The sequence below is a fragment of the Leucopleurus acutus genome, assembly GCF_964270905.1.
Source record: "Leucopleurus acutus genome assembly, chromosome: 9".
Taxonomy (NCBI): Eukaryota; Metazoa; Chordata; class Mammalia; order Artiodactyla; family Delphinidae; genus Leucopleurus; species Leucopleurus acutus.
Window position 1 is genome coordinate 107,383,516 of NC_139144.1, and position 15,576 is coordinate 107,399,091.

The 15,576-nt window shown below is 44.4% G+C and overlaps 1 protein-coding gene across 1 annotated transcript in view; it reads left to right on the forward strand.

Moving 5' to 3' along the window:
- Nucleotides 1–15,576, forward strand: part of NOM1 (nucleolar protein with MIF4G domain 1) — a gene marked incomplete at its 5' end in the record, with an annotated part of 42,416 nt that overhangs the window by 1,460 nt on the left and 25,380 nt on the right. Inside the window, one exon of the mRNA XM_082846875.1 lies at nt 15,145–15,252. Coding sequence (XP_082703001.1) covers nt 15,145–15,252 — 108 coding nt within the window. The remainder of the gene's footprint in view (nt 1–15,144; nt 15,253–15,576) is intronic.

The window sequence follows — 15,576 nt, forward strand, 5'->3', positions numbered from 1 at the left end:
TGTTGTTTTTGTTGTTTTGATTTTTCCAAAGTAAAGTCTTTGTGAAAGGCATCAGTTGGAACCTCAGAGTTTGGATTTCTCTGCGGGCGTGCTGGGGGCCTCAGCATCCGTGTGCCTCAGCTGCCTGGGCTCAGCCTGTCCAGGAGGGATTTGGAAAGGACCCACGTAAGTAGCAGAGATACAGTTAAAGATGCTATAGTATATCATGCTATGTTGTGTTACTTTACATTACCTTATATTACACTGTGTTATATTACAGTTGTGCTGTGCTGTGTTGCATTATGTTGCTCATGCTATATATCATATCATATTATTACATTATATTGTTTTAGACTATAGGGCTATGGTTGCAATGCAGAAAAATAATTTTGTCTGAGTTGAGGATGGAGTTAGTGTCTGGGCTGAATGATACGCTGTCACGCTGTCCGCATTCCCTGGGTAGTTGCTCTTCTCTTCACTTTCTGTCCTATGACTTGATCATTAAAGTCTGGGTTTTGATTTGTTTGTTTGGTGGTTTTGAAAACGAAAGGCTGAGAACTCATGCTTACCCAGCCTCCTGTCTTCATGTGGGGGGGGGGGGCTATGTGTGTGTGTGTTTGTGTGTGTGTGTTCCTGAAGATCTCAGGGGCTGGGATTCTATAATGTATCTCAGGGACCAGTTCTCCTATCTACGCCCCTGAGTCATCAGCCTTCATTCACACAAATGTAGAAGCTGGCGGACGCTCTGACTTCCCCTCCAAGGCTGTCCACTCAGCGCTTCTCACAATGATGTCTGTCTTGCTTAGCTCCTGGCCAGTGTCTGGGAGTGGAATTTAGTCTGTTATTTGAATAACAATTACAAGAAAAAGCATGCAAATAGACGTGTAACATTAACTGAGGGATTATTTTTGAAAGACACTTTTAGTCACCTTCTTATAGTTAGGTCATTGAAAAGAAACCATTATTCTTTTTGTGAAAGATTGCTCCACAAGCATTAGAAATCCAAGTAGGAATAAATCGATTAATTTTCAAAACTTGCAGGGATAAACTTTATTCTGAAATCATGGACGTTCTCTTCTAATTAAATTCAAATATGGTTAACTCCTTTCAGACATATTACAATAATAAATAGTAGACTGGGGCGGTGGTGGTGAATATCCTTGATCCCTGTAAATAATTAGATTGGTTTGCTAATAGAGCATAATGCCTAACACTGTAAAAATCGCAACCTTCTACATCTGTCTCATTAGCAAAAATAAATAGGTTTGTGTTAGGCCGACAGACTAACGCAGGAACCCAGTATTGTTCCAGGACCTGCCAAACGAGGGGAGGACTCTTGCTGGCAGTGGGTATCAACATGGTTTTCCTCTTCCTACAAAGAGAGTGGGATGTGATTAGATTAGCAGCTCTCACAGCTACACTGCTGGTCGGTAACAGCCGAGGGGCAGAGACAGGTAACAGCCGAGGGGCGGAGACAGGAACCGGTTCTCTCTAGGGGGCCCCAGGGACATGGCAAAGAGCTTCTTTCTGCTTTGCAGAGATGGGTGATGCGGGTCCAGTGAGATGATGCCAGTGGTCAGTGTGAGCGTAGCGGGCAGTGTGAACATGGCAACAGCCCAGCCAGACCCCCCTTCAGTGCTTCCCCAGACATACATACCATGCCCTCACTCTTCCCTCAGGGTGTTTACAGAGTCACACTGACATTCTTCCATCCATGAATGCTTGCCAAGGAGGAGAATCAAGCTTGCACTGTGGGCCACGTTTGCACGTGCCTGATCTATACTAGGAAATTGTTGTCCATCCTTTGTGTTTAAGCAGGGTGACCTGATATCTTGTTTGGGGGTGAAGAAGACTTCTACAATCACCCTCTTCTCTTTCTTTTTAGTTTCATCCATTCAGTTCACCAGTATTGACTTTCTCTGTGCTCAGCACTGTTCTAAGCACTGAGAATATTTGCATAAATAAAGTTGATAAGTACATGCTCACATAAATACAGAACAGTACTTACAGCCCTCAGCTGTCCTATGCTTATAATTTAGGAGAGAGACAAATGTAATTGATAATTATAATTAATAACTTAATCAATTAAGTAACAGGTAATGATTGATAAATCCTGTATTGAGAATTAAAATATGATCTTTTAGATAAAGAGCAGATTAGGTCTAGAAAGACCCAAAGGAGAACTCTGAAAGGTGGGAAGAGAAAAGTGGATCGGTTAGGGGCCCAGGCTGGAGGGGTACCAGGGCAGGGGGCATCACACAACCCCCGACCAGCATCACAGGGGAACAGGCCGGGCATCTCCTGACCCACAGCCCTGAACAGAAGGCGGGGCACGTAGGCTCATCCCTCCTCCAGGTCCAGTAGGAGTTCTGCCCACTGACAAGACCAGGTGACCCAGCAACATCAGCAGAGGACTGACCAAAAGTGGCCCTCCCTCACCTAGAAAAACTGGACGACCAGGTTCCTCCAGGGGAGGAACCCACCATCTGGCCCAGGAAACACTCCAGGCTCTGGGGCTGGGAACTCTCCCTCCTGGAAGGCATCAGGTGGTCTGGCCTGGGGAAGATGCCCCCACCCACTTAGGTGGCACCAGCAGGGACCAGGGGGAGCCCCACCAGCACCAGATAACAAGCAGACTGAACACTCCAAGCACTAAAACTGCCATTAGAACCACAGCCCAAGGAAGCAGGCCAAGAACTGTATGCTAAACTTAAATGGGGTGACCACCTGCTGAAATAAAAGATCCAAATTGCACTGAGTCTCCTGATATAATAGCTGCAACGTCCAGGATACAATCGAAAATTGCATGTCATTCCAAGAACTAGGAGTATCACAACCAGAGTGGGAAAAGACGATCAACCAATATCAACACCAAGACCAGATCAGATGTTGGAATCATCAAACAGGGTTTTGAAGTAGCTGTGAACAAAGATGCATCAGTGAGTAATTACAAACTCTCTGAAAACAAAAAAGTAGAAACCTCAGCAGAGAAATAGACATTATTAAAAAAAAATTATAGAACTGAAAATTACAACAACCAAAATAGAAAACTGACTGGACACACTCAGGAGTGGAGCGGGGATGGCAAGGGCTGGGATCAGTGACCTTGAGGACAGATCAGCAGAATCTACACAATCTCAATGACGGAGAATAGACTGAAAAGAATGCACAGAGCTTCAGGGACCTGTGGGACAGTAACAAGAGACCACACCCGCAACGTCGGAGTCCCAGAAGAAGAGAAAACACGAGAGCTGAAAGAGGACTCCACAAAATGATAGCTGAAAACTTGTGAAATTTGGTAAAAGGCATTCAAGAAACTGAGCTTATCCTAAGCAGGATAAACCCAAAGAAATCCATCCAAGACACATCATAATTAAACTTCGGGCAACCAAAGACAAAGAAAAAAAATCGTGAAAGGCAAATTTCTGATAGATGAACACCAATTCGAATGACAACAGATTTGTCATTGGAAACCCCAGAGGCCAGAGGAAAAGGCATGACATTTGTCCAGTGCTGAAAAAATGACTTGTGAGCCACAAATTCTATAGCCTCAGTGAAAGTATCCTTCAGGAATAAAGGGAAAGTAAAGACATTCTCAGAAATAAAAAAACTAAAAGAATTTGTCACTAACAGACCTACCCTTCAAGCATGGCTAAAGGAAGTTCTTCAAACATTAAGGTAATGACAAAAGAAGGAATCTTGAAGCATCAGGAAGGAAGAAGGAAGGACAGAAGGAGCAGAAGTAGGGGTCAACGCAACAGGCTTCCTTCTCCTCATGAGTTTTCAAAGTCATGTTTGATGATTGCAACAAAAATTGTGACACTGTTCAATACCCAGGACCAGGGTGTTGAAAAGTGGAACCTAAATGGAAGTACAGTTTCCACACTTCACCTCCGGTGGGAAGATGGGCCACGACATCACAGCCACTCCCTGAGTGCTCATCGGAAGAAGCTGAGCTGGAACAATCACATGGCAAAAGCTGTTACCAAATTTGGGGAAAACATGTTGAAATTTGCATTATTCCCACTGTATCACTAAGACCCGATGCTCAGTTGAACCATACTTAAAATGTGAGTATTCAAAGGTGAGTGCAGAAAAATCCCTCTTGCTTATCCTTCCTCTGGTTCAACATTAGTCAAACCTGCTGATGCACAAATTTCCTCATCTGATTACAGAGACAGAGCCTTGGATCACGACGGCTGCCTGTGTTTGCTGTCGCGATTTTAAGACTATTACCTAAAAAGCCATCGTTCTCTAGCACACACACCCAGAAGGTCTTATTTGGCATTGAAAGTGGTCTGTGATTTTCTGCTTTACGTGGAGCATCGCCTCCGTTATTCATTTTATTCCAATAACGGTAGCATTGCTGCCATCTGAAAAGAGAATGCACCCTGCTAAACTGGCAACCAAGAAGCAGAGACATAGCAACAAACAAGAGAACGGAAAAGGAGACAAGGGATGCTAACAGAAAACAGGGACCAGAAGGGGAGCCCTGAAGATGAGGGTCCTGTGGCTCCTGAGACCCTGGGGAGGAGCAGGGGCAGGGAGGTGACAAGCCCCTGCCCTCCCCTGGGAGCTGGGGACTGGGGTGCTCTCTCTGCATGTGACCTCCCTACTCACCTCCTCAGATTACGGATTGGCCATTGAGGGGTGTTCTTCCTTGAAGAGGCAACGTAGGAGGGGATCCTGGTGAGGCTGGCGTGGTCTCAACCCCTCCATTTCTGGTCACCCCACTTCTGCCAAGGTCCGGGCTTCCGTGTATCCCCTGACGTGACAGTTTAGGGGGTCCCTGCAGCGTGAGCTATTTCCCCCCTGTAGGACCCACACGCCCCCGACCCCCACCCCCAGGCCTTTACCGGGGTCTCTCTGGGCCACCTGCTTCTACATCCTGCCTCTCCCTCAGCAATCCTGGCCTCTGCTGAGTCACAGAGAGTCACTGCCACCCGCGGTCCTGGTGTCCCAGTGTGGAGAAGAGAAACTTGACCCAGAGAAGGACGGATGCCTTGAGTCATTCTCGAAAGTTTCACCGTCCTGGGTGGTCGCATCCAATGGCTGTCGTCGGCTCACGTCCACACTCTGGCTGCCACAGGCAGGAAGAGGGAGCGCCTGCCCCTCTCACCTCCAGAGCGGAGATAGGCCTGGCCTTGCCCCCTTCTTGGGATCAGGCAGCCGCAGGAACAGTGCAGCACTACAGATGCCCTCTGACAGCCGCCTGGGTCCCTCTCACCCACGTGCTCTAGGACTTCTGCTGCAGTTGAGTTTCTGTGCTGGTGAAGCTCTCAGGGCAAGAGCCTAAACTGTGAGCAATTTACCGTGTTAACGAAGGTGGCCCTGGGAGGCCTTGCCCAGGAGGAGGTGGTCCTGCAGGAGTGGGCCCTTCATGTGGGGAGGCTACCAGGGAATGAGCTTAAGGAATTGGAGGAAGACACTGTTGGGTTTCATGTGCCTCCCTGGATGGTCCTGGAGATGTTGAAAACCAGCCGGGGTCTCAGGGAGCCTGGGCCCCCGGCTGCCTCCCTGGACCATCCTGGGTGAAATCTGCAAGCGACAGATAAAGTTCTAGGGCCCACCGTGCACCCAACCCTCTACCAGTAGCGGTTTGTTTTTTTTGTTTTTTGCTTTAAAGCACATTGTCATACTATATGTGACTCTTTTTGTCTCTACTTGCACCTAGAGGTAACGCCACAAATAAAACACTAAAATGGGAGCTTTTCGGGAAAAAAAAATAGAATCCAGAATGTTCTGAGCCACTTAAACTCTTCTAGAAAAGTGGAAAAAACAGTGTGGAAGTGTCAATACTTCTATTGTATTTAGACAGTGTCTTTAAATGTCGACTTTGTCTGTGATTGTGAGATGTATATAGACGGAGGCATTATTATCATTCTATCATAATTTACTGCTTGACCAAAATAAACTAATAAGATAAATAAATACATCTGCTCATCCCCAACTGACTAATGTGACCCTGAATCGAAATAAAATATTGGATGAGCTGGCGATGCCAAGTTTAAACTGGATTAGCGACAGAATCTCAGTGTGCTGTTTCGATATAATTAACGCGATGATTTAATATGTTTTTAGCTCAGAATCATCGTAAGAGGTTTTTTGTAGTAACATAGAAATGAACACACACTCATCCAATCTGCAGAGGAATAAAAGGTTATAATATTTTTGAGTTCTCCTGGCAGAGGATCCATTCTCATCAATCTCGTGCTCGGCAGGAGAGCCTAAGGATGTGTTTCTTCCCATCACTCACAGCCGTTATTTAATGTGGGGTAACAGCCAGAGTCTTCATTAATATATTAACCTATGGCTCCAAAAGGCCTCGCAGTAAACCAGCTAAAGACTCCTCCTGGCAGGTTCATGTCACAGGGCTTGCAGACGTTAACCATTGGAAACACTGACCTCAGGGATGAGCCCAAAGTTAATAGCCAGTCCAAGTCGGCTGGCCGACAAGCAGAAAGAGGGAGCCAAGAAGCCGACCTCAGGGAACCCACGTGCGAGCTGTTCAAGAGGGACGGGGCACAACCACGTGTAAAACCTTACGGTGGAACGTTCTGCAGCTTCTAAAAGAATGAGCAAAATGGAACGAGTGCTAAATGGAACCTGTTGCAAAATGGAACGAGTTGCAAAATGGAACGAGTGCTAAATATATGTTTACGTGAAAAAAAATGAAGATGCCACATGGATTAAACTCTTAGTTGCTCAGCATTCTAGCACTGAGGGGTCGCCAGAGGAACGGCTGACTCCTGGCCTGCTCACCCTAAGGCTAAACCTACCGAGCCTCCCTGGAAACACACAGCACGCTTTCCTAATGACACCAGATTTCGGTTCTTTCGAACCGAAAGAACCGAAAAGGAAATCATAGACTCTTGTAGATGTGTAATGAGACAGTAAAGCATGTGTCTGTGGACTCTGCTTCCCAGTTTCCAAATGACTCACAGTGCAAGTCTTCACATCGTAAGCCCAGGGGTCTCCCATCCTGCTCACCCTGCAGTGAAACCTGGCTCTGATGAGCCTCCACAGGACACACGAGCCATTGCCTATGCTGTAGCTTGAAGGTCAGCAAAGAACGACCGGACATAACTGGGAAACCAGAACTACGAAGGAGAGGGCTTCCCTGGTGGCGCAGTGGTTGAGAGTCCGCCTGCCGATGCAGGGGACACGGGTTCGTGCCTCCGTCTGGGAGGATCCCATATGCCGTGGAGCGACTGGGCCCGTGAGCCATGGCCGCTGAGCCTGCACGTCTGGAGCCTGTGCTCCGCAACAGGAGAGGCCACAACAGTGAGAGGCCCGCGTGCCGCAAAAAAAAAAAAAAAAAAGAAATACGAAGGAGAAAGAATAAGGGAAACGAGAAAAAGGGAACCAAGAAATCATATGCACCTATGATCCCATATCGATTTAAAATATACACAGTGTGTCAGAGAAAGACAAATATCACATGATATCACTTGTGTGCAGAATCTAAAAAACATCATACAAATGAATTTATTTATAAAACAGAAACAGACTCACAGACATAAAAAACAAACTTACGGTTACCAAAGGGGAAAGGGTGGCAGAGAGGGCTAAATTAGGAATTTGGGATTAACAGATACACCCTACTGTATATAAAACAGATATACAACAACGACCTAGCACAGGGAACTGTATTCAGTATCTTATAATAACTTATAATGGAAAAGAATCTGAAAAAAATAGATATATTGTATGTAGGGAGTTCCCTGACGATCCAGTGGTTAGGACTCAGCACTTTCACTGCTGTGGCCCTGGGTTCAAAACCTGGTCGGGGAACTGGGATCCTGCAGGCCATTCGGCACAGTCAAAAAAAAAAAAGAATATATATATATATATATCCGAATCACTTTGCTGTACACCAGAAAGTAACACAACATTGTAAATCAACTACACTTCAATTAAAAATATATATATACACAGTGTGTTTGTAAGTACACCAACATATGTGTGTTTATACATGTGCATATATATGTGTATCTGGAAAGATATGTACTCAGATTCGAGCAGTGCTAATCTCTAGGTGGTGGGACATACTTTTTTTTTTAACTGTTGCATTTTTCAGTTTTCATCTTCCAATTCCATAAGTGTACAATGCTTCTGAAATTACACAAAAAATGTTTTTCAAAATACAAATAAACTAAAACAGTATATTAAAAACCTAGAGTAGGGCTTCCCTGGTGGCGCAGTGGTTGAGAGTCCGCCTGCCGATGCAGGGGACACGGGTTCGTGCCCCGGTCCGGGAGGATCCCACATGCTGCAGAGCGGCTGGGCCAGCGAGCCATGGCCGCTGAGCCTGCACGTCCGGAGCCTGTGCTCCGCAACGGGAGAGGCCACAACAGTGAGAGGCCCGCGTACCGCCAAAAAAAAAAAAAAAAAAAAAAAAAAAACCTAGAGTGATCTGAGATGTTGCAAGAAACAGAACAGAACTTCAAAAAAGACTCCAAATAGTATCTTAGAGATCCTGGGGAACAAATGCATTCGTAAGACAAGAATAGGATGACATGAAAAAGGAAAGAATAGAGGACAAGTAACTTTTAAAAGAACGCTGAAATTGAAAACATGAATAGAAAAGTTGTAAGACGGAGCTGGGGAAAAAGGCAGATGGAAAATATGGGAAGCAATAAAAGACTTAGAACATCAATCCAAAAAATTTCAACATCTAACCAATAAGAGTCCCAGAAAGAGAGTGTAAAGAATCTGAGGGGTGAATGTTGTTAAAGAGAGATTATCAGAAATTACCAGAATCAAAAGTCTTCAAATGGGGCTTCAAATGGGGCTTTCCCGTACCTCAAAAAAAAAAAAAAAAAGTCTTCAAATGGAGAGTTCTCAGCACAATAAATGAAAAAGAGACCCACATCTCAATATATCACTTCAGAACACACAAAGAGACAAGAATCAGATTGGCATCTGATTTTCCATACACAACACTAGATGCTAGAAAATAATGAAGCAACATCTTCAAAGTTCCTAGGGAAAAAATTCTGTTTCACCTAAAATTCTGCAGCCCACCAAACCACCAATCAAGCATGAGGTAGAATACAATCATTTTCAGATACGACATTTACAGAGTTTACTTCGTGCTCTCTCCTTCCCCTTCTGGGAAGTTACTCAAGAATGTGAATCAGAGAATGGAGAGAAAGTGACAAACCGAGGGGCACTCGTCCCCTTGCCCCCTCCCCTTCCAGGAAGCAGCCCTGGAGCTTAATGAGGGGAAACCCTGGGTGACAGAAGTCTGGATGCCACCTAGTGAAAGGACACAGAAGGAGAATGCTGTGCCTTAGGTGTCTTTACAGAGGGTGACTAGGAGGGGCCATGTCAAAGGTTGGGTTTTCCAGAAACAGGAGCTGGGATGGAGTTTGTGTTGGAGATCCGCACAGAGGAAAGGGGAGGAAGCAGGGTTGGGGAGCTGTGGCTCAGGCCAGGAGCCTGCAGGGCAGAGTGGGCCACCATGGCCCATCAGAGGAGCCCCCCAAATCCCCTCCCCCAGCCCATCGCTAGACGTGGACCACCCAGGGAAGGGCGTGCCTGTGGTCAGGGCGGCTCTCGGCAGCAGAGGCCGGCCCTGAAGGGGCATCTGGTGCACACGTCTCTTGGTCGGCCCACAGCACAGTCCATGGCAAACCCCTGGAAAGCACAGAGATGAGCTGCAGGGGTTCTATCAGCCCCCTGCAAAATCTACAGGCAGGACGCTAAGTTATGGTTCTGAAGAGTTTTCTATGGGGGGAGCACAGAGTAAGTTAGTCTAAGTATGCAATTTCCTGAAAAAGGGTTAATGAAACTTAAAGGATATAAAAATTAAATTAACTTTTAAGATCTTCATCTCCAATATCCATTGCCTAGGCTAAGTATTTTTTTTTAATAACTTTGCTTTTCTAAGAGCAGTTTAGGCCGACAATAAAACGGAGACGAAGAGATTTCCCAGTGGGCCACCCGGCCGCCCGCTGCCCACACGCAGGCACAGCCTCCCCTCTGTTGACAGCACTCACCAGAGTGGTTCGCTTGTTTTACCAAAGGTGAACCTCCATTGACACATCAGCATCACCCAAGTCCATGTTCATCCTAGGGCTCACTCTGGGTGGTGTACACTCAGTGGATTTGGACAAATGTGCAATGACAAATATCCATCATTATCATATCATAAAGAGTATTTTCACTGCCCTAAAAATCCTCTGTGCTCTACCTATTCAGCTTTTCCCAACCCCTCCCCTCCAAAACCACTGATCTCTTTACCGTCTCCATAGTTGTGCCCTTTCCAGATTGTCATAGAGTCAGAATCATGCAGTGTGTCGCCTTTCCAGACTGGCTTTCACTTAGTGACGTGCCTTATGGTTCCTCCATGCCTTGTCTTGGCTTCACAGCTCATCCCTCTTTAGCACCGAATGATATTTCACTCTCTGGATACACCACAGGTTATTTGTCCTCTCACCTACTGATGGACGTATGAGTTGCCTCCAATTTTTGGCAATTATGAATAAAGCTGCTCTGAGTATCTGTGTGCAGGTTTTGTGTGGAGATATGTTTTCAGCTCTTCTGGGTAAGTACCAAGGAGCATGCTTGCTGGATTATATGGTAAGAGTACGTTTCGTTTTGAAAGGCACCGCCCAACTGCCTTGCCAAGTGGCTGCACCACGTGCGTCCCCACCAGCGGTGAGCGTTCCGGCTGCCCCACGTCCTCGCCAGCATTTGGTGTTGTCGGTGCTCTGGATTTTGGCCATTCTCAGAGGTGTGTAGTGGTGTCTCATTGCTGTTTTAATTTGCATTTCCCTGATGACATAGGATGTGGAGCATCCTTTCATACATGCTTACTTGCCATCTGTATATCTTCTTTGCTGAGGTATCTATTAAGGTCTTTGGCCAGTTTTTTTAGTTGGGTTGTTTTCTTGAGTTTTGAGAGTTCTTTGAGTTGAGTTGAATTTTGAGAGTTCTTTGTCTATTTTGGATAATAACCCTTTATCAAATGTGTCTTTTGCAAATATTTTCTTCCACTATGTGGCTTATCTTTTAATTCCCTTGATATTGCCTTTTGCAGAGCAGAAGTTTTTAATTTTAATGAAATCCAGCTTAACAATTATTTCTTTCATGGATCGTGTCTTTGGTGTTGTATCTAAAAAGGCATCACAGTACCCAAGATCATCTAGGTTTTCTCCTATGTTATCTGCTAGGGGGTTTGCATTTTACACTTAGGTCTATGATCCATGTTGAGTTAATTAGGTTAGGCTTTTGACAGTATTTATGTGATAGATTGCTCAAAACTATCTGCACTCCTAAGTTTGTTGCAGCATCACTTACAATAGCCAAGATATGGAAACAACCTATGTGTCCATCGAAAGATGAATGGATAAAGAAAATGTGATGTATACATACAATCAAATATTATTCAGCCTTAAAAAAGAATACACTTTATATTCTGTTTTATGCTACAACATGGATGAACCAGGAGGGCATCACGCTCAGTGAAGTAAGCCCGTCCCAGAAGGACAAATCCTGCATGATTCCACTTATCTGAGGAATCTAAAGTAATCAAACTCCCAGAAGCAGAGGGTAGCATGGTTGTTGCCAGGGGCTGGGGGAGGGGAGACATGTGGAGTTGGTAATAGGCATAAAGTTTCCATTGTGCAGGATAAACAGTTTCCAGAGATCTGTTGTACAACTTAGTGCCTCCAGTTAACAATTCTGTTTTTTTTTTTCTTGAAAATTAGGTTTTAAGAGTGTAGCTCTCAAAAAAAAAAGAAAAAAAAAAGAGTGTAGCTCTCATGTTAAGTGTTCTTATGACAAAGAAGGTAGGGGCATGAGGAAGTTAGCAGGTGATGGATAAGTTTATTGACTGTGGTGATGGTATCACAGGTGAAAGCACATGTCCATACTAAACAAAGTGTATACATCAAATATGTGCATTTTTTATATATAACAGTTGTATCTCAATAAAGCCATAAATAAAATTGATCAGGTTACTGTAATACACTTATGCTAGGTTATTTTTTGAAAAGAGATTCCTGTGCTTTAGATATCAGCATACCAAGTGTTGGTATTTGCACAGCAAGGCTGAGGTTGTATTCTAAACGTCTAAAACCCTGACTTATTTCGCTATCCTCATGAAGGACAGCTGTATCCTCCACGGAATGGGATTATGGAGGCACCAAAGGCAAACTACTTTTCCATAGTTCCGACAAGTACTCAGTTACAGCACCATCATTCTGTTCCGCTGCGTAGAATAAGAGCAATAGGGACAAGGCCAGGGTTAAACCCTATTTCTTGTCCCATTTAGGGCTCTGTTAAAGGATATTTTAAGGACATCCTCTACTATCATAAAAGAACTAAGCATCAGGCACCGGAAGCACAGAGGGCCCCAAACAAGATGAACCCAAACAGACCTACATCAAGACATATGACAATTAAAATGGCAAAAGTTAAAGAGGAGTCTAAAGGCCGCAAGAGAAAAGCAAAGAGTTCATTTCAAGGGAACCACATAAGGGCATCTATCAGCTGATTTCTCTAGAGAAACATTGCAGGCCAGGAGGGAGTGGCAAGCTATATTCAAAGTCCTGAAGGAGGAAAACCTGCAACAGAGGGCACTCTACCCAGCAAGATTATCATTAGAATAGAAGCAGAGAGAAAGAATTTCTCAGACAAGCAAAAACTAAAAGTACACTAATACTAAACCTACCCTAAAAGAAATATTGAAATGTCTTCTCTAAATAGAAAAGAAGCAAGAATCTATAAGAAAGGGAAAATCACAATAGGAAAAGCAAATATATAAAAGAATTGTAGATCACTTAAATAAGCCAGTACATAGATTTAAAAAAAACAGTCAAAAAAGTTTGTGAAAGTGATTATAACCACAATGAACAGCAAAAGGATAAACATGAAGTTGTGAAATAGGACATCAAAATCATAAAAGGTGGGCGAGGGGAGTAAGAAAATGTAGATTTTTTTTAGAATGTGTTTGAGCTGGGGGAGGAGGGATAAATTAGGAGCTTGGGATTAACAGGTACACACTACTATGTGTAAAATAGAGAAACAACAAGGTCCTACTGTATAGCACAGGGAACTATATTCAAAACCTTGTAATAGACTATAATGGAAAAGAATCTGAAAAAGGATATCTACGTATGTATGACGGAGTCACTCTGCTGTGCACCGGAAACTAACACAACATTGTCAAATCAACTATACTTCAATAAAAAATAAAAGAAAAATAAAAGAACTAAGTGAGGCTTCAGGAAATGTATACCAACGGATTCACCAAATAATAAAATAAGTTCATCAGTTAAATAAGGTTGCTTAGTATTATCGAATCAGATGCCAGAGTTAGGCTGACAAGAACGCCTCTTTTGGTGTTGGCGTGATGATACTTTACTGTTTCTCTTGACAGTACCTGATGGGTAGGTTTAGCTGTGTCCTGAGGGCCCTGGGAACACAGCAGTAGTTCTGCATCATCGACACGAAGGAGGACTTCCTGTTGGTTTAATTTTAGAGGCCACGTGACCAGATCCGCTAAGAACTATTCTGAAATCTTTAGATGTAAGGACTGTGTCAAACAGAGCCATCTTAACATAATTAAACATGGAATTTGATGTCAGGAGGCCATTCCTCCCCACTCTGATTTCCTCAGTGACATTATGATAAAGGCAAAAGGTGCATTAAAAGCTTTGGATCTATATTGAGGTCGTAAAATCTCGCCCATAGACAGTTCCTGTCTGGGGATTCATATGCCAGAAATAGATCAATAAATGCTGTGAAAAGTTCTACACTATTTTCAACCAACTGCTCTATAAAGTATAAGTGAATACTCGCTAGCTGGGAGTGTTAAATTACAGTAGCTGGGAGTATTAAATTACAATACACTCAAATAATTTGTTTTCTATTTATTTTCTTGGGGAAATTAACTGAGAAATGAAATGTTAGACTTGCCTCGTTTTCCGGGTAAAATCCTGAAAATAAGCCCTGACTGACACCAACCCCAGATAGGCGCCGTTTCCCACCCCACAGCAGATGCTGGATGGCGACTCTTACTCTTGGGCTCTCAGGGTGAGAACCTGATATTGTAAAACTCTAATGGTGGGACTTCCCTGGTGGCGCAGTGGTTAAGAATCTGCCTGCCAATGCAGGGGACATGGGTTCGAGCCCCGGTCTGGGAAGATCCCACATGCCGCAGAGCAACTAAGCCCAAGTGCCACAACTACTGAGCCTGCGCTCTAGAGCCCATGAGCCACAACTACTGAAGGCCACGTACTTAGAGCCCGTGCCACACAACAAGAGAAGCCACCGCAATGAGAAGCCCACACACCTCAACAAAGAGTAGCCCCTGCTTGCCGCAACTAGAGGAAGCCTGCACGCAGCAACGAAGACCCAACGCAGCCAAAAATACATAAATAAATGTATTAAAGAAACAAAAACACTAGTGGTGGCACAAAGTTTGCAATCAGAGAAATGCCTTTCTCGCGGCAAAAGCCAGCTATTCCCAACTGACCAGAAATAAGACAGAAGAAGCAAATGCATCTTGGTATAGATGTCCACTCTTTGAAAACCTGTATAAACTGCTCTGAATGACAGAACATGGGCAGGTTTCTGTGGTCTTCAGGAAGGTGGCAGGTGGCTGGATCAAACTCAGGCCTAATAAGCGTCGCCAAGGTGAGGGGACCTTCGCTCCATCTCTCCAACAGGAAGGATCGCTTTCCAGGCAACTGAAAGATTCATCACACATTTCACAAAGGAGACACGAGGTTCGGTAATGTGAGACCTTGATTTACAATGGTCTTTTGATTTACTGCTGTGTCTTTTTCAACCGTGCTATTTCAAACACGCCTCATTTGAAAGCTCATGTTTAGGCAGTGTTTGAGGCTAAAGATTGACTCTATGCTAATAGGAAAATTAGTCTGTCTACACATAGTCCCAGATCTCCCAAGCCACGGGGCCAACCTCCAATAAAATTGCTTGCCAGGTGATAGATACTGGTTTTCTTCTGGGTAGTTACTATTTCTTTGTCTTTTTTTTTTTTTTTCAAATGCAGTTTAAATGTTACGGAAGCAACATAAGAAAGATGCTTCGTAGCAGCAGTCTTGCTGGGTGAATACAAATGATAAGTATTTTTAGAGGGGCCCGTTTCTCAACAGTACGACACCCTTCGTGCAGCTCTTTATCCTTCAGGGAGCACTTGGAAACGCCTCGCTGGAGTCATGGGTAGCCTGCCAGGGAGATGCAGCCAGCACTCTCCGCACTGACTCGCTCAAGCTCTGCCACCCCCGCACCAGCAAGGTGAGGGGCGACTGCAATTCTGTGTCTATTGCACACCGTTCCTGCTGCCTCCTGGGATCTCGGGGACACGAAGTGAATTGATATGTTTCTGAAAGCTTAGACTAGTGCCTGGCTCATAGCAAACACGCCCTGAATGTGAGCCATGCTTATTGTGATTGACGTGGGAAAAATTAAAGTTCATTACATGCTAAATATCACTAGCACAAGAGTTTACTGCAAGACCACTGGATGATTTTTTAAAGGACCTCTTAAAATTCTCCTGAAGAACTAAAAGTGTTGCAGTGTGGATAACTGAAATAATCAAAATGAGCCCACAATTTCCCA